The sequence below is a fragment of the Pogona vitticeps genome, chromosome 2 (assembly GCF_051106095.1).
Source record: "Pogona vitticeps strain Pit_001003342236 chromosome 2, PviZW2.1, whole genome shotgun sequence".
Classification (NCBI taxonomy): domain Eukaryota; kingdom Metazoa; phylum Chordata; class Lepidosauria; order Squamata; family Agamidae; genus Pogona; species Pogona vitticeps.
In genome coordinates this window covers 210,815,303-210,839,611 of record NC_135784.1, presented here as the reverse complement: position 1 = coordinate 210,839,611, position 24,309 = coordinate 210,815,303, and the positions used below count along the sequence as shown (strand labels likewise).

Sequence of the window (24,309 nt, the reverse complement as noted above, 5' to 3'; positions counted from 1 at the left end):
TACACATGCTTCATGAAGGAACCTCACTCAAAATAAGATGTAACCCCCAGGGCCACCTCACCAATTCTGTTAGTACGGAGAAAGATGTCGAGCAGGGTTGTATATTGGGCCCACTTTTATTCAATTTTTATATGAACTCTATGGTGGTCTGCCTTCATAATGTGAACTTTCACACACACACAGACACAAAATTGGTTGGAAGGCACATCTCTGTTTTACTTTATGCAGATGATGCAGCAGTACTCTCAAGAACACCTATTGGCCTTAAAGAACATTGAAGGTGTTAACACAATACTGCAAGGAGGAACAACTACAACTTAACTATCAGAAAACTAAAATCATGGCATTTTCCAAAAGACCTAAAAATTACTCCTGGAATATAGATGGCCATAAAATTGATCAGGTTTCCTCTTTCAAATATCTGGGGGTAGTCCTCCATTCTACCTGTATTTTAAAAAAAAGCCCATAGGGACTACGCTGCTGATGTGGCACAAAGAAGCTGGTTGGTTATTTTTAAATATCTCAAGTCAAGAGGTGATCATTATATACCTGCAGCACTTAAACTATTTGAAGCCAAGTCAATAGCCCAACTTCTGTATGGAGCCCAGTTAGGCCCCTTTTCTAATTTTGCACCACTAGAGCTTGTGCAATCCAAATCGATAAGATCAGCCCTACAAGTCCCAAAATGTGTCTCTAATGCCACTTTTCCTCCTTGGGTTTTTTTTAAACCAGGTTTCTACTCAGTTTGGGATATGGCCAAGGCCAAGTGCTTATTAAACAGCGGGTAATAGACGTAGAGCGACAATTGGATTTAGCCAGATCTCCAACTTTTATTATTAATGAATCCAGCAGATATTTTGCTTCCCCTATGATATATCTATCCAAATTGGAAATACTAAACCATCAGAGGGCCTTTATACTCTGGCACGATGTCATGCTCTGCCCCTCATCTGTTCTTGAGGGCCAATATTGGAGGATCCCCTACTTGGAGAGAAAGTGCCCTTGTGACTCTGGCCACATAGAATTAACAGAGCACGTGCTTCTTCAGTGTTTGTTTTATAGAGATATTTGAACTAATCTCATCTTACCAATAGTCCATAAATATCCAGGACACTCAGGTCAATTTTGTACCTCCTTGCTGCTGTCAGATACTAATTTTGATACAACATATAATGTTGCTAGGTTCTGTGCAGCTGCAATTAAAATTTGCCGGGCAATGACTAGCATCACAAACTAGTATTTATAACTAATTTTATGCCTTGATTAATGCCAGTTTATATATATGTTTTTACTTATAATTACTTGGGACTATTTTATGACTGTACCCAGTGGTGGGATTCAGCAGGCCAACAAACGGTTCTGCAGAATCAATAATACATTAGCTACCGGTTCTGTAGAACTGGTGTGAACCTGCTGAATCCCACCACTGGCCAGGATCAGTGGTGGGATTCAGCAGACCAACAAACGGTTCTGCAGAACCAATAATACATTATCTACCGGTTCTGTAGAACTGGTGCGAACCTGCTGAATCCCACCACTGACTGTACCTTTTACTTATAAATTCATTAACCTCTAAGCGTCACAATACTTATTTAATCATTTAGAATCCTTTTCTTTTTACTCACTGCCCCCTGGATTCCTATGTTCCAGTTATATTAGAATGAATGTGAGATTGCTTTTTAAATTTTAGATTTGATGTCCAATTTTGGGTTATGGTTTAATTCGAGTTTGTAATGGGCATATCAACTGACTGTACCCTATCTCCTTACGCTGGTCAATCAGCAAAGTAATCTGTTATTATTACTGCCTTTCCCCACCTTTTGTTGCAGTTGTCTGTCTGCTGGCCATGACAAACTCACTTTTCTTTTTGTTTAATTTAGTAAGTGGCATAAGTGGATGAGATGGAAGGAGCAAGAACAGGAAGGTAGGGTTTTGGGGTGTGTGTGAAAGAATCCATACAGTTATTCACAGGAAGTTCTGCCCAGAGCCTCACTTATTTCAGATCATGTGTTCCTTTGCATTTAAAATAATATCGTATCCACTCTGAGAACTAGAAACATGTGCTTTAAGTAAAACAAAGTGAACTGAACTTCCAAGCAATTATTAAATAAACTTTTTTACTTGCTGCAGGAGAAAATTCATCCATAGATGTAAAATATTCAGAGGGTACAGTTTGAATAACTATGATGCCATAATTTAAATGAATGTTAATTAATGCATTTGTGTTTTTTCAATACAGCTGTCTGTCAGTCTCCATGCTTAAATGGTGGCAAATGTATACGGCCAAATCGGTGCCATTGTACTTCACCATGGACTGGACATGACTGTTCTAGGTAACTAGACAGTTTCTCATTGCAGAGATTTGGTCTGAGAGAGAAAGGTGTTACCTAAATTATAGACACTGCATTCTTCACAATGGACAACATGACCTAGGCATCACTAGGATCTGTACTACCATGCCACCTGGAACATCCTGGTCTTATGTTCTTTCTGAAACTAAGCAGGATTGGTCTCATTAGTACTTATATGGAACATCGCCAGGTCATACCATGAAATCTCCAAGCTAGGGGAGAATCCAGCCTGATGCACCAGAGAGCTACTGCCAGTCAAAGTTGGCAGTGGTGGCTAGATGGGCTGGTAAAAGGCAGCTCCTTGTGTTTCTGAGTAGTTCTGGGCAAGACAGCTAGTAGACATCTGTTTGTTTTGTGAACTTTCTAGTACCTGTCTTCAATGTGAAGACTTCCTTTTAAAATCTCTATTCAAATAAATTCTGTGCTCAATTGAAAATATATTCTTTAAAAATTAATGTAAAACAATGACTAATTCTTGAACTTTCTGCTCAGCTTCCAAGATTCCCCAATGAGGGCCTTAGTAGGTTAGTAGAGAACAACAAAACTGCCTTGTCTCCTCAACTAGGAGACTTGCCTAGTTGCACTGTGATGCCAGTCAGCTATGGACTGGGCTTCACTTACCCATGAAGTCAATCAAGTCTGACCCTGCAGCACAAACCATTGTAATGCAGCATGTTTCTCTCAAGTCCTATCAGTGGACCCACTTGTGTGAGAGATAATTGTGAATCAAGGCACATGCAAAACCCAATCCAATTTATATGTGCCTGCTACAGCATACTGCTGCTTCTTCAGCTTCCTACACAGAATGTCACCAGTGACATCAGTTATTTGAAAAAGACAGGGAAACTGAATTTAACTCTTTGCCACCCACACATTCACCTTAAATGTATCATCCCTGCTATTGAAAAAAAAATCTCATACTGGCCATATGCTGGACACATAGCACTTATTTTAATGTAAGTTTTTTGACATAGGTGTCAGTAGGTGCACATACATTGTCATCTAAGAGCATGTAGACCAGGGTAGGTATCCTCATGATTTGGTACGCTTTGCTTTGTTCTCCTGTTGAATGATCTGTATCTCTTTTGTCTCTTTATGTGTTTATCTAGGAAAAGGAAAACTGGATTCCATCACTTTTAACGCCAGAGCCACTACTATGAACATTCTGATTCTAATCCAGTGGGCCTTGGTACTGCAGGCACTGTAAAATCAGATTGGGAGGGGGGGAGGGTTAAACTATGTGTTTGATGTTTTTAAAATCTTTTTTATTATTATTTTGTATTATATTTTCTTATATTTTTATTGTGAAATGAATCACTTTTAAATCATTTTCCACATGCAGAAGTATATCATTTACACTGAGTTTGCTGCTGTCAGTACACACAAAGGTATGAATAATGTCATGCATTGAAAGAGAACAACTTGCAGTCTTTTTTAAAATTGCTGTTTGAAAAGCCCTGAAAACAGCTTGGCTCCACTGCCTACTGAACAAGATGCTGGAGTTTTAGGACCAAACTTGATTGGATGGCAATACATGCATGTTTTTTTTTCATCTACGTATCCTCATTCATACAGGAAATGGATAGAAATCTGTCCTCATTCATATAGGAAACAGGTGGAAAGAGCACAGGAGACAGTGATGCTGAATCCCTCCTCCTCTGCATTACTTTCCTACAATGACCGATTGCCATCCTTTTGCTCAGTTCCTGGTTGTGATACTGGAATCAGAACAGAAAGGAAGAAGAGAGTCTGCTCCCTGATGAGAGAGAGAGAAGAGATCAAGCAAGACCCCAGAGAGTACAGGGTTTGGTACCTCTCTACCATGTATGTGCTCTTTGATGGTTACATTATGAGCCTCCTTACACAGATTTTATATGTGAGTGGCATGTAATGATGGCTCTGTCAGATCTGGTTTTGCCTTGAATTACCTTCTACCTTCACTGTACTTCCTTAGTTGTGGAGGATACAATAGTTACTGTAGTCTAATACTGTGGTTCTCAACCTTGGGTTACCCAGGTGTTCTTGGACTACAACTCCCAGAAACCCTGGCCAGCACAGCAGGTGGTGAAGGCTTCTGGGAGCTGCAGTCCAAGAACACCTGGGTTACCTAAGGTTGAGAACTACTGGCCTAATAGACGTGTTAAGCAAATTGGCTAGGATTGAAAGATCTGCTTTAGACATGGTGAAAGGCTTGCAGATCCTTATTTGGATTCTCCCCCTGCCCTTTTCAAAAAGAAATGAACAGTGCTCCCCAATGACATAACAGGCCACCTACAGCTCACACCACGTTTCCTCATTTTCCATGCAGCTTGGAAAGCTTCTGTCCAACTCACTCTTGATTTAGGCAGTTCTTTCAGACTGGATGCTCATAACAATCAGCAGAGGCCTAGTGACTATTTTGGGTGCCTGCCATCAGGTGTACACATGCACGGAAGGGTTACCTGTGGAGAGAAATACAGTAGATTGATGGTAGGGGAGCTGCTGTATGACTAGAGAGGGCTGGGCGTGTCTGGGAACAAAGTGTCTTTCTAAAATACATATAGTGTTTATTTAAAAAAATTCACATCTGTTTTACTAGGATGATACACATTGTTATTTTACTGTAGATTTATTGTCCCAATATTTTGAAAGCATATACATATGGCTTTACCATATGTTTGCCTGATCTTGTGGTTACTGCCATTTAGTTAAAAATGAAATAAGTAGAACAAGTGGGATTAAACTCCTTATTTGCCTATTAGTAGTATTTCTTGGTTATAATCCATTACTGAGCTAGTCATCCTCTCATTTTCACTTGAAGATGATAGCTACCATAGTAGTTTGTCATCCTGGAGCAAAAAAAAATGTATTAGAAAAACATAGTATAAATGTATACTATTACACCTTTTTCCCTTCAAGCACTGCTGCTAAGCATATTGTATTAATTTGTGGAAAGGCATTTATTATTATGTCCTGGGTCAGACTAGCTAATTTCTATCCTGATGATCCAAAACATTACAACTTTGTATGTAACAATCATTACCCGAGATCTCATCCACCATGATTTGGTCACTACTAACATTTACAAGTGGGCAGGAACAAAATGAAAAGGATGTTGTTTGTTTCCTGAGCTAAAAAGAAAAAAAACCCGATGCATTCTGCTCATGAGCTTACTTCACCTACTATTTTCCAACTTTACTGTTAGCAATGAGTGATTCCATAACAGGCATTGGCACCTTTAACTTGGCTGAAACATTCTGCACAACCCAAACCATCCCAGTGCTTTTTCGACAGCCTTCATCCTCCCCTTCTTATTTGATGCAAAGCTTTTTTTAAGAAAAAACCTGATTGAAGCACGATGGATATGTAGGCTGACCTATTAGTCTCAGCGCAATATTCTGTGACCCACACAAAGGCATGTTGACACTGTGTTTTTCTGTACTTTTTCCTTCATGTTGCTTTACCTCCATGATTTAATTTTTACAAAACAAAACAACTCTTGCCTCTAGTACTTGCTATTAAGACTCAGTGCAGCTCAATGGTGCAACACCTGTTATTATGAATGTATGAAATGATCTATAAGCAGCAGACTTTTACAGTGATGGGCAACCAGGACAGGGGCTTGTTTCAGTTCTAATGCAGCAAGGAAGAAAATGATGGCTGCATACATTGCAAGGTTTCAGGAGATTTGCAGTACAGCTGTGTAGAATCAATGTTCAGTTTTTATATCGTGAACTTGCCTTGTAGATTCTTTTTTAATTGTGCTGGAGCTGCAGGCCCAACTGGACTTTGGCACACATCTCTAACAGTAGTTGGAGTTGGTGAGAAGATTAATGTATTTGATTTACTTGTGCCACTCCCTTACATGTATGTAATGTGGGCATTACAGAAAGTTGCTGGATATTGGCAGAATATTGCAGAATATTCATAGAATAGAAAAAGCAGCTTAATAGCTCAGTCTGAAGAACCACAGTTACATGCCCACTTCTCATTGACTGTGGAGGAGTACTAACTTGTTTGGAAGCACCTAGTGTATAATGGTTGCCAGCAAATTTCATTGCAAAAGGGAAACAAATCACTGTAACTCATAAAATCACACTGTTAATTTATTTATTGTTCTGATGTGCACAACCAGTTCCTTCCTGCCCACCAGCATGCCATATGTTGCCAATATATATGTCTTTAGAAGATACAGGTAAAAATTTCCTTTACCTGGAAATTTTTAGAATCAAAAGGATACGTGAAGTGGCTATTTTCTGTATTTAAGGAGAAAGCAAAATAATTGTGAGACATCCCCCATGTGAAGGACAGTGATTTATTAATTGTAATTAGGATATCTAATAAGCAAACCTAATTATATAAAGTGTCCCAGGTACTCTGTCATTAGGTTCTTGTAGATTTGTTCCCTCCTCTTCAAGCTGTCTGCTTTTGCTATTACAGCAGCAGTCAACAGCCTCCATAATATAATGCACATAGAAACTGAGATGTGGAAGAAAATGCATCACTAACATTTTAGATTATTTTCTTTAAGAATCGCAAAAGTCTTTAAGAGGGTTTACAGTTCTATAACATGCCACAGCAGATACATATGCATATAGTATGTATATGCAGAGTAATCTTATTCATCTTTAATGACAAAAGTCCCACTGAGTTCAAGGGAGGCTTGTTTCCAAATGTGTATAGAATTTTGGTCTTCAAAGACTTTAATAGATTTGGAAAGATAGAAAATTAAAACCTAACTAAGTCTTGTAGAATTCCCACATTCCACACTGTGTTCGTGTACTCCGTGAAATTTTCTTACCCTTATGATGTCCTGGATCTTATTCTATGATGAGAAGGCTCCATTTACTGTCAGAACAGTTTTATTCTGGGAGATGGTAGAACTGGTGGAACACTGGAGAGGGATAGTCAAGGCAATTTTTTAAATAAAGTACTAATAGTTCATGTACTTTCCAGTCAACACGAATGAACAAACAAGATTCAAAAGTGACACAGAAAGCAGGAAGTGTGTGATGCCTAGAGGAAAAGGGCTGGATGGTAAATTGAGATTACGGTTTGCATTATTAAATCCTCAGAAGAATTATCATTACTTTTTAATTGTTTAAAATCCAAATAATATATTGTCATTTATGGCAGTGCCTGTCATGTGTTTTACCAACTTCTGTGTGATGCACTTTACATTGTAAATAAAGTTGCACCCCATTTCGTATCCATAAAGCTAATCTGTATTTCTGATCATTACTACCTAGTAGCTATTTTCTGATGATCTCTATCTCATCTCCCTCTCAACAGCTGGGAGGGCGAGAGGGGAGAGCCTGTGGGTGTGGAGTGGGTTGTTGGGAGAATGGTCTTCATCTAAACTGGTCCCTAGTGTCAAAAAGGTTGGGGACAACTGCTATAGAGGATAGAGTAATAGACTAGGACTTAGGAGATGTGAGTTCAATTCTTCAGCTCTCCCATTGAAACTAAGTTGTGTGTGTGTGTGGAACTGGTAAAATCACTCCTTAAATACCTCACTTGCCTTGAAAACCCTATTAGGATCACTAAGTCAGTTCTGACTTGAGGGCACATAACAACCACCAAACACATTCAACAACCCTGTGGGAGGCTAACAGTCATAGGAAATAATTACAGATTTTATGTACTGTGGGTTTGGCTGAACAGTTTGCTATCCATAACTCAGGCATATCAGAAAGTGTTTTGTTTGGAGTCTAGTTTCTGTGCTTTCAGTCATTCCTCATATAAACACCAGCAGTGTGACACAGAAACATGTGCTTTTCAGATCTCATTTATAAAAAACCTAGAAAGGGAGAGAATGCCTGTCCCAAATACCCACTATATGAGAGAAATGGGAATGGGCTACTGATCCAGTCTAAGAAGGAGTGGGAGAACGGTCCTAAACTTCAGAGACAAAGGAGAGTACTTCATTATTAATGTATGACCATTTCTACATTTCTTTTTTTTTAAAGCCTACTTTCTATAAACTAGAAAGGGGGAGGTGTCACCAATTAGACTTTATTGCTCAGAAGTGAAATAAGACAATCCACACTCCCACACTTCATCATAAAACCTGGCAGTAAGTCTTCTCAATTTCCTTCCTGTATCTGCTAGAAGCAATGAATGAAATGACCAGGCCAGAAACTTGAGGTGAGAAAGAGAATCTCTGGTGGCAATTATTTCAGACTGGCCTTGGTCCTCTTGAGTTCTCCTTAGCTAGGCATCTTTTGAACATTTTTTTAAAAAGACTCGCTCTTCAGCAAAAGTTGGATAATAGTATCTGCTTTCAGTCACTCAACGGGAGTTCTTTCATCACATTGCAAGGTACATCACAGGTAGCAAATTATTCATGAAGAAGTAGCGCAGAAAAGCTTCCACTTCATCACCCAAACCAAAAATAGTATCTTGGGTCCTATTTATACCTGCATGCAGGCTCATATTTTTGAATGTACATATCCAGAATGTTGAGACTGGGAAACATGCCTTCAGATATCATTGGGCCTCACCTCATATACCTGAAGATTCTCCATCTTCCTCTCTTTTTTGCTGTTCTTACTCCTTCATCTGCTGTTTTAATTTACATTATAAAATAATTGTAAAGTGCCTGTACAACTAAAACATTTGTAGCTCTAAATGTGAGTTCACCATGAAATTCTTGTAGCATTTGCTATTTCCAGCTCTGCAAGATTAGGCATGCAAAAGATTGGAGTGTGAAGTAAAGAAATTCCATCTTTCTCTCTCTGATGTATCAACAAGATGGTGGCTCATAACCTCATAATCTAACCTAACATAACATAACCTTTATTAGCATAAAAAACATACAGCAAACAGCAGTCCTCAGATAAATGTGGTATATATACCCTGTATGAAACAGATCAAATAACCTCAATACAAGCAAAATATAGCAATGCATAGTTAGTTGCAAGGTAACCCCTAGCCAGTGTCCATGATTAGTAACTTATACAGAAAGGAATAATTAATTGCATCCAATAAGATGAGGCACGTGGATTTGTTAAAAATTGAGTTCTACACCACTGAATTAATAAACCAATACATTTGGCCCTCTGTCTGATGTAGGTTTTATTCACGCCTAGTAGAAGGTTGTACAAGATGGCCTCCTCCACCTGTCTGGTAAGACTAACAAGGATTGATTCCAGGTTTGAAGAGCAAATGTCATTGTACATCATGGCACAGTAGAGAAGCATATGCTCCAGGAATCTACCATATGAAACGTTGGATGGAAATACATTACATCTGGCTAAAGTGGCTCTTTTTTTTCCTTTCCGTATAAATGTTGATTCTTGGGAAACAGCACAGGAAAGCCTTGTGTTCCTGTTCTGTGAACCCCAGTTCCTGTTTCTTGCCTTCTTTTCCTTTTTTCTAAGAAACACATAACCCAAGAAAGATCTAGAAACTATCAATGGTTTGGGGGTCCCACAGAGGTCAATCATCTTCTCAATGCTATTTAACATCTCTATAAGGCCACTCGGAGAGTCATCAGGAGATTTGGAACTTTGTGTCATCAATATGCAGTATGCAGATGATGCACAGCTCCATTAAATCATCTGTAGTGGATGTCATCCAGCACCTAGAGGGGTGCTGTCTTATGATTTTAAGAATGCTTTACTTTCAGTACACCAGCCACAGTAGCAATTTACTAGGTGGACAGTATAAAAATTGATTGATTTATTGAATGAATGAATGAATGAATGAATGAATGAATGAATGAATGAATGAATGAATGAATGAATGAATGAATGAATGAATGAATGAATGGACCCAATGTGTGGTGAAAGATAGCCCTACTATGAATGTAAGAACAAAGCTTGTCACAGCCAATCTGTCATAATTGTTGATACACATGGCTTTGTGAAGGAAGGCTATATTTTCATGTGTTTGTTTGTGTGATCACGCAGGAAAATAGATTACATTGTAGACTCCTTGTGGAATGGTCCAATGCAATCTGTTACATGATGGACAGGGAATTGCACTCCAGCCTGACCCCAATCTGTACCTAACCTGGATCTTTTTCATCCAGATGTGGGGCTACTACTTTGGTAAGAAATCGCTCCCTACAAAGTGCCCCTTTCCAGTGGTATCAGACACATAGCTCTCCTTCCATTTGATCACACCCTATGTTTTACAATATGTCCTTGTTCTGTGAGCAACCTCTGAGTGAAGTGTAACCAAACAAGTCAGAAGCCTGGTTTTGACTGAATATTGAGCATTGTACTGACTTGCCAAGAAAGGGAGGCTTCAAGCTGGCAATCTGAAAATATCAAAGGGAAGGATGTCTGTTTAAACAGATTTGGATTGGTTGAGAGATCAGCAAATTGAATTGTTGAGAAATATGAAAAGAAATAAAAAATTATTGTTAGCAGACTGTCAGCATGCAAACCAGTACCTGATACAAATAAGGTCATGATGTGTCAGACATTCTGGCTGGGGCATATTTTTTTAAAGTCAAGTAGACAGAGGTTGGTTAGTCACTGGCGATAAATTAGAAAAAGACCTTAAAGTGAAAGACATTCTGGAAATATGCTACAAAGCAGGAACAGTGGGAGGAGCATGAGGCGTTGGATAATGAACCTCACCTCAGCCTCCTCAGTAAACATAACAAAAAGGGTACCCTTAGTAATAGCTAACTGGTTAAAGAATCAGAAGCAAACAGAATGGAAGTAAATCTGCAGAATGGAGAAAGGGGGAAGGTAGATTAAAATTCTCCTTTCATAATGCTAGAACTCAGGATTAGCCAAGGAAATTGAATATGCTGTGGATACTGGACAGACAACTTGTTTTTGTGCCACACAGAATTAGTTTACACTTTACAGTATTTGAAGAAGATGCGGCAACCATTAGTTGTCAGAACGGCAGGAACTGTGTAGAGCTGCATCAGTGAGCCATTGAACAGCAAGCGACAGCCTTCTCAGGAAAGTACTTTTGACCCGTGAGCTGGGCTTACCTCAAATGAAACTTCCAGGCAGAAAGGAGTATAGAAACCACAAGGGGAATATATATATATATAAAAAAACAGTTTAAATCACCAGAAATAAATCTGTTTCCATTCAGTGCATATGAACATGGCCACCAGTTAAATTTATCACATGACTTGAAGCTGATTTTTTTAAAAGTCTGAACAGAAATGGAGTCAAACGGCCAGTGTGAGCACAGCCTTAATTGGGCCTCACATCTCGCAATATGGTCTTGCTAAGCTTTCCTCTGTTCCTGAGTTAATTTGCACTCCTGTCTTTTGGCTGGTCTTTCCTTCCTGCCTTTGGCTCGTTCCCTGATCCCACCCTTTCACCCCCTTGGTGCATTTTTCAGTCCTTACTTACCAGCTACAGTATTCTTTGGTTTCCAGTTCTTATCTCAAGGCCAGCACTTGAGAGTGTTACCTGTGAAAATAGTTTGTTATGTGTCCCTTGTTATGTATAGAAAGACAAAAAGTAACTCACTGATGTTGCCACTTTAAATATATAAACATTAACAAATTCACCAAACAATGTAACAAGCCTTAATACTGCTTGTATATATTACAGCTTCTTGAACTAGGTGGTGTTCTCTTGTTAAGACGAGGGGGATGACAATGGTATAAATTGGGATAAATCTGATGAAACTGCCTCCAAACTTTGCCTTTTAAAAGTAACTAAACTTAACTGGAAAATGTCACTCATTCCAGACACATACTCAAGAAGGAACTTTGATTGAATTTTTTTCCAGTTTAAGCTGTAAGGCCTTTGCTGTGGTGCGCCAGGTCACATGGCTTTGGTATGCAACAGCAAATGCCTGCACTCACTTCTTCATTTGTGCCCAAAATGGCATTTAGTAGCCCATTATGTAAAATGGTTTGCTAGCCTAGATGGGTCTTTGTTTCAACCTAGCAGCGCTCTTTGTGTGCTTCTGTGTTCAACATGTATGTTTTCCAAGAAACATAACTGTCCCAACTTCAATAGCTCTGTAGAGCAGAGAAAATAAAACCCCATCTTTCTTATTCTTTTGACCTTGTGTGATACAAAGAGCAATGAGGCAGAATAGTATGTCCTTGTTAGCTTAATCATCTCCCACACAAAATGTGCTAAATGGCTCCTTTTATTGTATGTAGAAAATGACCTTAGCTATAGCAACTTAGGAAAATTCAGTCAATAATATAAAGTTTGATGGCTATTAAAACGTGTTTCCTATCCTGTTCCCAACCTCTTCTCCCCCAGAACTTCCTCCTTTTCCTGGTGGCAGTGGAAGACGCTTCAGCACTGTGGGGTGAGAGAATGAAGGATATGGTCCCCCTCCTCCTCCTCGCTCCCCTAAGCTGCTAAGATTCCTGGAGTCAATTCCTGTGGGTTGGCTATCTCATCGCATACACAGTGTGTTAGTAAATCTTGTCTGGTCATAACACCTCATGTAGGGTTGCTCTTGTCTTAAGCATCAGTGCAGCAAGTTTTCTGGAGCAAAACTGGCCATTCTCTTGCCCATCCCTCCCCATGGCTTCCCACCATATCACCTCAGGTGAATCTCCTTGGCTCGATTTCCCAACCCTCTGGAGAATGTCTTTGAGTTGCATTGACAGCTGCAGGGGAAGGTAACCCTGTGGAAACCACAGCACACCCTGCATTCCATTGATCAAAACCATTTCACAGCTGGCACAGTTGTATCCTGTGTTACTCAGTCACCACCCAATTCGTGCAACAGAGCATAGATATGGCTATGAATGAACCACTCACATGGAGTGAGGGACAGACAAAGCTGTCAATTTTCATTTCTCTTGGTTTCTTGCTTCACTTTTCCTCACCAATAAATGTTTTCCTTCCAAGCTTAGCTTTGTTTTGTCCCCTTTCCAAGGAGTTCATGATTTTTTTTAAAGTCCCCATACCTATCCGTATGTATTTCTCCTAATTTTCATCTGCACTGTAACCTAATATTCATAGTTTGAGGTTATTTTTCCTTATATAGTAGAGCATTTTTGTCCACATCGCAAACAGACACAATTGCTTACACAGGGTTTAAAGTGAAGAACTGCATTCTAAAATTCATGTAAATACAATAATTGGAACATAACTATATCTTGTTTTCAATATTTGTTAGAGAAGAGTAAATTAGGTGGGTTCACATTCAAATGGGAACCAAAGGTATTCCTCCCCCATTTGTTTATATCTCTTACAGTCTCACATGCATCTCTGTGTGTGTTGGTTACCCAGGTGAACCAGGCAGATGTTGCTGCATTTATTAAAAGGATTAGTATTAAAACTGGTTTGGAAAACAGTTTTTTTTTTTAAATTTTACAAGTGGCCCAATTTTTTAAAATTCAGCGAACCAGGGTTTTTTTTGGGAGAGGGGGGTATTGTTGTTTTTTCCTGGTCCGTTGGCAATTGCTAAGCTTAATTTGATACTTCCTTACTTGCACAGAAACTGGGGCTTCTGCAGTTAGATGACTCACCCACACAAGAACTGCGAAGCACCTGTCTCAGCCGTACATTCCCTGATGGCCGGGTGACTCTCCTATGCAGTTAGCCCTCACCATGTGATGCCTTTATCTGCACATCTCTTGGGCTTGCAAAGTAAAACTCCTAAGAAAGCTGGCACTTTGCCACAATGAGTCAGGCATGACAGGAGTTGTCAGGAAAACAGGAGGAGTACTAAGAAAGAGAAAGCAAATAGATATCGTGAGTCTCCTTTCTGATTCTGACATTATTTTCCCATCCTTACTAACTGGCATTTTCTCCAGCCTCTATTTCCTCTTGGAGATAGAGAGACTTGCAGTCTGAGCAACAGTATTTTCTTAAATGTTATAGTACTGATTTAAAGGAGGAGCCTCGTGGCGCAGTGGTTAAACGGCTGTACTTCACCCAAATCTGTGCTCACGGCCCGGGGTTCAATCCCAGGTAGTTGACTCAAGGTTGACTCAGCCTTCTATCCTTCCGAGGTCAGTGAAATGAGTACCCAGCTTGCGGGGGGGGGGGAGGCAATGTGTAGCCTGCACAACTAACTTTTAAACCGCCCAGAGATTGCTTGAAGCGCTATGGGGCGGTATATAAGCAACAGCAGCAGCACGCTTTTTAAAGCAACCCTAACAGGACTTTCAAAGTAAGTGATATATGATGGAGTGGCTTTGCCGGCTCCACCTCCCTTAATGAGTTTCCATGGCCTAACAATGATTCGAACTCAGGCCTTCTAAGTTCTAGTCCATCACTCTATCTGCTACGCTACACCACACTGTGTACCCTTTCTTAAACATACCAATACAGAGAGGCTGGTACTGATTCTACTTGTACTTGGGTCTTTCCATTTGTATCCCATGTATCATTCCTTCCCTGCACTTTGGCCATAAATGCAAAAAAACCTTCCAGCATTAGGTTCATTGTCCCAGCAGCTACCATCTAGATGTTAATCTTTTTGAGTTCAGGGGGTTTGGTGAGATACATGCGCTGGATTATGGAAAGCTCTGTCTTTCTCTTATCCCATTTTAGGGTGTGATCATATGGGTATAGAGCTTGGACCTCTTGCAGGGCAAGCTATTTCCCAGTGGTCACATGATGTATGAGGGGTAGTGCTCCAGTCCAACTGCAATCTATGTCCAAGATGGACCTCTTTGGTCCAGCAGGAGGGCTACTCCTATTTTGGACTGGGCTGCAGTGATTCCCCAATGGATGGAAGGGTCACTTGAAGAGAAATTGCTCCCAGTAAACTCACCCTTTCTGGTACAATCAGACACACATCTTTCATGACAAAGCAGCTTAGTAAACATTTGATCTCACTCATTTTACGGGGTGAATTAGAGAATCTATGACCCATTGACATTATTAATGGCTTACAAGTGTTTCAGAAGTATGTCTCCTTCAATGACAAAATTACAAAGAATCCTGGATTCAAAAGGTTGTGCAATTATCAGTTAAGTCACTGATAAGCTACTGCTCCATGTTATTCCTCTGATTATCCCTGTTTCAATAAAAAGATTGTACTCTTCACATTTTTATGAGTCACAAATAATTATTCACCTCAGATATGGTTTAGGTCTGTCGGCTCCAGAAGTAGTAGTGTAAATTTGGAAGCCACCCTTCCAACAAGGAGAGCTCAATTATGCAAAGAGCTCAATCGAGGAGCAGATTTTTGTTATGTCTTTTAAATTAAGTTAATCATTCCTGATTGCTCATTCAGTACCAAATCTCCTTCTGATGTTTTGCATTACAGCAGGGGTAGCTTGGAACAATATTTCTCTCCCAACTATTATGCGGCTAAATTCAGAGGGAGCAGAGAAATCTTGAGGGGGGTGGTCAAATGATGTCATCGTCCCTCCTACTCAGAAAGTCACAGGTCACTGACCCTCTGAATCCTGACTCTACTATTCCACTGGTGAGTCCTACTGTGCTTTTCACCAGTACCCAGAAACTGTGGCAAGGTGCACTACATATACAGGTTCATAAAAAGTTTGCTCTAAGTCACTGCTGAGGAAAGGATTTGTTTTGAGTAGAAGTATTTAAGTGAACACATGGTCCTTCTGTACAAGAACCAATCAAGCTTTCTTCATTTCTACAGTCCCTAAGTGGAAGATTGGGGAACCCGAAATGTGGGAAAGTCACTCAGAGATTTAACAGCAGGTCCTACCTGATTACTATCCCTACATTCCTGATCTATTATACAGTATTGCCTGGCTACCAGTCTCAAATAACATACCGTATTTTTCAATGTATAAGACAGTACTTTTTTTAGACCAAAATTGGGGGTCATCTTATACACAGTGGTAACCAGTTAAGAGAACGCCATAGTTGCACAGTAAAACTGCCAATACCTTGTCTCTGCAAATAGGCTTCTGCCCAACGTACCCTCTAATTCTCAGCCCCACTGGATGGGGCTCTGCCCCTCCTGTGACTTTGCCTCTGCGTGCTTGCATGGCTCCACCTCCCCATATGTAGGCTTCCATCATGACTGCAACCTAAGGGGTTGAGCACGATCTTGGAGGGGGAAAGAAAGCTTTGCAGAGGGAGGCAGAGATGTGTGTGGGTGTGCATGCATGTACCCAGCTTAGAGGGAATCTTGCATCTGCCAAGATTGAAGAAAGTGATATGCCCAGAATGGAGAGTGATGCATAATTTCATCTTTAAAATATTGCATAATTACCTGTACTAAATATGCCTTTAGTATTTGAATACCTTAAAAATAAAACATGTTATGTTTCATATTTAAAATGTTGATTTCTTAATGTTTGCTTAGAAAAGCAGAGGTTGTCTTATACATGGGAACATCTTATACATGGAAAGATACAGTAAATATTTTCTTAGTTCTTGACCTTAGAACTGGAATCAATAGAAAAACACAGTATTTGTCAGATGGCCTCAAAGTATAAACAGCTTTTCAAAGCCAGAAATTGATTATGAACCAGAGTATGGACAATATATAATAGACAGTTGCCCTTCTTAGAAGCAGCTAGAAGTATTGTGTATCAAATCAATCCTTTTATTTGAAATTAATGGACGCAAATTGACAGAGGGACAGACACACACTGTGAATAATGAAGCCTGTTTCATGTCTACTATTGGTGGATAATATCAGTTACCAGGAAGAGATCCCTTAACGAGATTGACTGCATACTTTTTAAACAAAAGGAGGGATCATTTTGCCTGGCCCACACTATTTACCCTTAGATTTCAAGGCAGGGAAGAACAACAACAAAATGGTCATTATGCAAACGCAGCTTACAAAGTTCTCTGTCACAAATTAAAAGTTCCCAAGAAACACACCAATGTTAACTTCAAAACATTTTATTAAACAGATTGGGGATTAATGACAGGCCACAGCTTCAACTGGTTTCAGCAGAGTATTATTGGTGCTGCTGGAAGGAGTGGATACCTCCACTGGGTGACCTGCCTGCCAGCCAATGCATGCCTCAAGTTGGGTCTAACACCTAGATGAAAGTCCAATTGGGTACCCATCAAACATCCTGGGGAAGAACTGCAGCAACCCTCTCAAACAGGGCACACCCCTTCCAACCCCTTCCCCCACTCCATGACCCCATCCAGGAATCTCTAGCCTGGAATAGGGCCACTGTCCATCTCCCTCACCTAGTATCTGCTCCTATGTGCAACAACGTGCTACAAGAGGCAGGCAACAGCCCCTCACCCTGGCCACCTCCCACCAAACTATTCCTGCTGCAACCACTCCAAGAGGTCTTCACTGATATCTGCTAGCCAGGTGTCCCGTCCAAGGTCTGAAAGGAGCACCCTTGTCGCCTTTCTCTGTGCTAGATCCATTGTACTTGGTTTCACTGCTCCTTTCCACTCCTGCCATTCAAGCATGTCTGGCCAAATCAAAGTGGTCCTGGCCAGCCACACATGATACTGCATAAGGTCTTCCTCCATGGATAGCATCAGCTCCTTCTTGCTGGTAGATCATTGCTACCAAACTGGATCAGGAGGAAAGAAGAGTTGCAGCTGCTGCTTGATGGTAGACATCATCTCCCATCTCATCTCTTGCTTACCTATTCACCTGACATGAAGCTTTCTTTTTGGACCAGGATGGGGGGGGCAAGGCACATACTTGCTGCATGTCATTGAGCTCCAAAGCATGTGGTGATGCATGCAAAATTACAAGAGTGAATCAAAAAAAATCTTAGTGTGCTTGTAACCTTGGAGAATACGGAACAGGCCCAAAGAGTTTTCCATTTACCCTCATATACTGATGTAGCCACCTAACAACAACAACAACAACAAACAACAAACAAACAACAAACAAACAACAACAACAATAACAACAACGTGCCCTCAAGTTGATTCTAATCATGGTGACTCTTTCCATAGTTTTTAAGGTTTGGATTACTCAGAAGAGGTTTACCATTCTCTTGTCCTGGGACACCCTCTGACTGCATAGTCAAGGCCATACAATCTGGCTGTTCTCCCAGGAAGCACAGCAGGGAATTGAACTCCTGGCTTCCATCTCTGTGGCCAGATTCTCCTACTCATGGAACTATCTAGTTATCTGTAGACAGCTAGATATAAACTCAATTTTCTTTGTCCTACCACCTAACCTTCAAAACTTTTTCTCAAAAAAAAAACACCTGTGTACAACACAAGTCTCAGACTTGATTGGCTACTTGTACTTTTGTTCATTGCCCATTCTTGAGTGTAATCTGGACCAAAAATAGTGACAAATAAATATCTGGAAACTTTACATTAGGCAGGCAAAGCTTCATGCCAGCACAAAATGCTGTGCTGAAATATGAATCATGTTGTTTTTATACATCCTCTGAGAAAGCTGACTGTCTCTATATCATCTGACAGGAAACATGTTAAAAGGCATCGCTGTTTAGGAACACCCATTGTAAACAATATGTCCAAATGCAACACTGGAGGAAACAGTAACTATCTGGTGAATCAAGGCCACTGCCTCATGGACTGACTGCCACTTTTTTTGCAGTATTTTCCTAAACCCTGACAAGATACTGATCTTTTACATTTAGTATACTGGATATACTACAGCGTTTCTTTAAATTTAGCTCCTGATTCTCCAGCACTGCTTCTGGGACATGTGAACTAAGCTAACTATGAGAAGTAGGGATTTTTCTGGAGTCATGTGATTTCCAGGGCCAAGACAACTCCGACTGTGGTGTTAATGCTCTGGGTCATATAATCCGCAGTTTCCTCTTCCAGTCAACAGCCCTAGTGATGTAAGAAACCATTTCTCAGTTTAAAAGTCATCATGTGTGGCAATTTGAAGCACAAAAGAGGAAAGGCTATGAGCTGTGTCTTCTAACTAGGGTTGCCACCTTCTGTTCTGCTCATACTCCTTTGTCTTCAAGAGCAGCCCATGAGAAACTTCTCCTTTGTTTCCTGTGTGGAAAGAAAGACTTGGAAATTCTTTGGTTGATATATAGATATGCACCAGCCTGCTCTGAAACATGCAGAACCCTCTTCCAAACAGAGGACAATTATGAGTCTCTTTTCTGAGAGCAAACTTCTTATTTAGTAGCTGATATTATGGCTATGTTAAGACGGCTTGAGGCAACATGTCTTTCTATGTCATAAAAGCATCCTGGCAACCTAATCTGAGCTGAATCACATTCTGATGGCAAAGAGTGAGAGAAGAAAATAGGTTCAAGAGAGCAGGATGGAGGCACCCATCATGCCACAGAATATACACAATAAGGCAAGTGCTTTTAACACATGTTACTATAGAACCAACTTGACATTCATCTGAAAGCCATGAATGCCATTATTGGAAATCCAGCTGAAGTAGCAGGTAAACAAATCTCTTTCTTTGTTTCTTGGTCTCATTGTGGAAGCAAGAAAGTTATAGGTAAAGGTAAAGGTTCCCCTTGACATTTAGTCTAGTTGTGTTCGACTCTAGGGGGTGGTGCTCATCCCCATCTCCAAGCCGTAGAGCCAGCATTTGTCCAAAGACAGTTTCTGTGGTCATGTGGCCAATGTGACTAGACACGGAACACTGTTACCTTCCAACCAAGGTGGTACCTATTTATCTACTCACATTTTTACATGCTCTCAAACTGCTAGGTTGGCAGGAGCTGGGACAAGCAACAGGAGCTCACTCTGTCGCGTGGATTCAGTCTTACAACTGCTGGTCTTCTGACCTTACAGCACAGAGGCTTCTGCGGTTTAACCTGCAGCACCACTACATCCCTCAGAGTTATAAGAGAGTTATATTCTTCGGCTATTTGCAATGCACCTTGTGAAGTCCTGTCTAATACCTTGAAAGCTGTTGATCTTGCACCTACATTCCTGTTTAACAATGGTGAGTATTTCTAAACACTGTTTAGGGCCCTGCCAAGTTGTTAGCAGGCCTGCACAACTGTGATCCATCACGTCCAATATAGACTGCCATCATGGGTGTCTGCATGGCCATCACTTTCTGGAATCCTAAATGGATTTTTTTTTAAAATTTAAGCAGAAAGATATACTGGTCAAAACCCCGCTTGGAATCATGGGGCGGAGTGCTGCATATTGTCTCCACTTTGCCATTTCCCTTCTGCTTATGCAAAAAAGGTAGTGAAGACTTGCCAAGCTCTGAGAAAGCACAGCTGCTTAAACCACCAACCACTAAGCCAAACAAACAAAGATTCTCCTCACTCTCATTAGTGGTGCATGGGTGGATGACTTATGGACTGGGATGGAGGGGCACTTCATCCCAAATGGGTTAGATTTTAGCAGGAAACAAAAGGAGCTGAGTTTTGTTGTTATTGTTGATAGTGTATTTAGCTCTCAGGCTCTGACTGCCCACAAGCCCACATGGAATCCTATGGCTGCATGGAAGACATTGCCCCAAGCTAAGGGCCAGCATCAGATCTCACACCTTTTTCAACTACAGATCCTAGCCAGCATGGTTACCCATGGTCTAAAACATACTCTTCTATGCTCTGCAGGACTTTACTCACAATGTTAATCATTGGTTGGAAGAAAGAGAGGGAAAAGATGACCAGGTTCTTTCAGAGAAGGAGATAATCATCTCTGTGAGTTGCTGGTCCTGAGTATATCCAGTTAATAGCCATACAAGGGGCCAGTAAAGAAAATGGAACACCTGATAACAGCTTTGATCTTTTCTAATCCTCCTTTGTATGGCACCCTCAGTTTAGAGATTGGTCCGTATTTATTTTGCCCTTTGTGAAGAAAGGCAACAATGTCTTACAAAACAAGTCTAGCAAAAATAGGCAGGTATGATTTTATTGGTAAGATTTCATTTTAAGCACTATTCTTGGCGGTTTTCTGTGTTCATTTCCCATTCAGATTTACACTCCAACTTGTATTTGCCTTCCCTCATTAACTTACTCCTCCTCTACATGCTATTTGCACGCTTGGTTTTCTAGGGGACTGGAGCTGGGATGCTGTTACATCCTGTTTTGTCCAGATCCTCTACTCCTAAAAGTTTCCATATCCGTCTTCATGCATTTAAAATAGTGCCTAGTAAAAAACAAGTCTATAACTATGTTATACTTCAAAACTAACATGTGTTACAAAATTAATTCAGTGTAACTAGTAGTGTTTTCTAATCACTTTCAAAGTACATTTTAAGGCATTTTTAGAGACATTTTGAGAGAGATTTTTCTGATACTATGCCATTCCCTTATTAGTCCAGATAAGAGAAGTATTGTTTTGTGTGCTTGTATATTTTTGTTAGATAGTTATCAGATTAGGCCACTGGAGGGACTGATGAGTATATTTCTAGTCCGCATAAGGATGTACAATGCATCACATTAATGGAAAACAAGACAATGCATTAGTTCTGTGATGAATTAAGCATCTGGCCTATGCAGAATAATGAAATAGTTGCTGAAATCCTTGTGATTAGTGTAGTAAGTCACAACTAGAGTAGGCCTATTTGAATCAATGACATTTACAGAGGAGATGACTCACCAAATTCCCACTGATTCAGTGGGCCCACTCTAGTATAGCAACTTGCCTGAAATCCTGTTGATGTAAGTAAGTAATGATCCTGTAAGAATTATAGAGGTCAAATGTTAGGCTGCATTTATCACCTCTGTTGTGTGATTGAAAGGTTTATCTGGTACCTGCTTCTGCTCTTTCTTCCCAAACAGAAAGAATTTGAAGAGTTTTTGAAAAGGGCAGGACCCCGTCTTGTTGTTGTCAACTTTTCAGCAAAATGGTGTGGGCCAGGCAAAGTGATCCGTCCTTTTGTTTATGTAAGTCAGACTGACTCTTCCCTGCCTCGTGCACTACCTCTAGGCAAGAAGAATATATAACATCACTCTTGTGTTAATCATTTTACCAATGCTGACTATCTCTGCTGTTAGTAACTGTACTGAGTGTACACTCAGCTGAGTGGTGTCATCATATTATGGCTGCCCCACAGCCAGTAGATGATGGTGTGGACTGGGATAGGGATATATGCCATGTGGAACACTTTGTAGGGGACGTGTTAACATGGCTTGTTCATTAGAGGCTGGTCCATTAGATTTAGCTGTGATGAAAGATGCTCTCAAGTCAGGATCAACCCACAGACAACTGTTGTAGATTCTCAGGGAAAGGGACACCATCTTGTCTTTCAAATATTGGATCAGCGCTTATTAGTCAGGATGTGTATGTGAAGACTCCAGCTTCAGAGGCAGTATGCCACCAAACACCAATGCTGAGAAGCAACAGTGGGAGAGATGGAGAGAGTATTTCCTTCATTCCCTGCCGAGTGACTTTCTGGGAGCATCTAGTAGTCCCTGAGAAAAGCACACTTATGGGCTCCAGAGACCTTCGGCCTGATAAAGTAGGACGCTACTCACAGCCGTCTTTACACAAGCTTGTAGACTTGTTCTAGCACCTTCTGCTGGATCCTTACACAAGGCTCTTTTGGAGATGTGCTAGCCTCTCTGATTTTAGGAGAGGTCAAAGGACCATTGGTTTCAAATTAGTATTAATGCTCAAGGCTTCCGACTCACAGGATTTTGCCCTCCCATTAGGCAGAGCGCCAAAGGCAGCAGCTGCTTGGTGCTGTGAAGGGGGTAGGAACAGCTGTCACCAACCTCTGGCTGTCCTCCTCTGCTGGAGGACAAAACTCCATGTTTCCAACCAGGCAACTTCCCTGGCATTCTCTAAGCCAGCCTACCGCCTTCAGGTGTAGGGGAGAGAGGATACTGGCCCATCAACCCAGCCAAAGTTAGGTTTAACTACCAATCCAGCTGGCTTTTGTGAGTGGAAGGAAAGGGAGAGGAGAGTCATCCTGAACTTTTTTTCAGAAAGTAAAATGTCTTGGCTTGTCTCACTGATTCATAATATTTTGGGATAAAATGTCAGCTACTTCCGAGAAATATAATGTTTTTTTGCAAATGAATTTATAAATGCTTTTCAGGAGAACAAGGTGTCTGTGATATACTGCACCTGAAATCTGTGATCAATTCCCATTCAGTCAATGACACACACCCCCAATGGGGGATCTGGGGCCAGTTATGCAACTGTATTTTCACCAAAATGACACTGGGGGCAGAGTTATCAGAGGTGACGACCCTGTGAGGTACTCGGTGGTTTGTGGTATTAAAAGGGAGGGTGGAGAAACCCCCTTGCCTATTTTCATCTTCTTTTATTTTTAATATTTCCCTTACCAATTAAGTGAAATTCTAAGCCCATGCCAGATTGATGGACTGCCATTTCGGTGTGCCATTTCCTCTTTTAACAAACAAAAATGGGAAAGTCACCATAGCTTCCTGAATGATGGCTGTGAGAAAAGGCAGGGAAGGGGGCTAAGTTGACCCATGAGGAAGGACAGTCCCAGCAGAGCCTCAGTTGAGGAGAAAGGCTGTAAAGGGAGGTGTTTACCTCCCTTCTCTCCCCCCCCACCTTTACCCCAATAGTCTCCCCTCACACCATAGCTGTTCTTGACTGTCATGGCTGCTGCCTTTTCACTCACAAACAAACTGGGTAAACTTACTTGTGAGGAAGCCAGGCAACCCCTGCTTTGTATGAATCTGTACCATGGGAGAAGAGGACTGGCAGCACAATCTTCAGTGTGGACAGAAGGATTGGTCTAGTGGGAGTTAATACAGATCACAGTTAAGATAAGAACCTTCTAAGTGCACACCGGGCGCATCAGATTTCCCAGTGTGGACAGGCCAAATCTGGGCTGTTGTTAGGATAAACTGGAGCCATGCCAGCTGCTTTGAGTCACTGGAAAAACAGCGCCATAACAATTGATAAAATCTTATGAAAACATTACTTCTGGGGATGAGACATATTAAAGTGCAATGAAGTATTAAACATTGTTTGCATCTCTTTTTCACTCACATGCAAACACACTTATTTCACACTTACAATTGTTTCAAATGGCTCCCTGGAGGGAGGTGCCCAGGCAGCTCTCCTCATTTGTTGCTCAGCAACTGTTTTAAGTCAGCAAAGGTTAATGAAAGGTTTGAATTAAAATCACATACCATAAAAGGAACAATGAGTCACAAGAGATGTCTACTAAAATAAAGTTCCCTGACAACTTAGGGGCTTCCCTCCATTGAGTTTGCTATTTCAGTTTAAAGTATCTTGTGACCTCACAA

At 40.7% G+C, this 24,309-nt stretch overlaps 1 protein-coding gene across 2 annotated transcripts in view; it reads left to right on the top strand.

Moving 5' to 3' along the window:
- The window catches only part of SVEP1 (sushi, von Willebrand factor type A, EGF and pentraxin domain containing 1), a 160,449-nt gene extending 156,770 nt beyond the window's left edge, over positions 1-3,679 (top strand). For both annotated transcript variants that reach the window (XM_020791136.3, XM_072992019.2), the window contains 2 exons: positions 2,240-2,333; positions 3,461-3,679. In XM_020791136.3, coding sequence (XP_020646795.3) covers positions 2,240-2,333; positions 3,461-3,491 — 125 coding nt within the window. In that variant the 3' untranslated portion in view covers positions 3,492-3,679. The remainder of the gene's footprint in view (positions 1-2,239; positions 2,334-3,460) is intronic.
- The last annotated feature ends 20,630 nt before the right edge of the window (positions 3,680-24,309 follow it).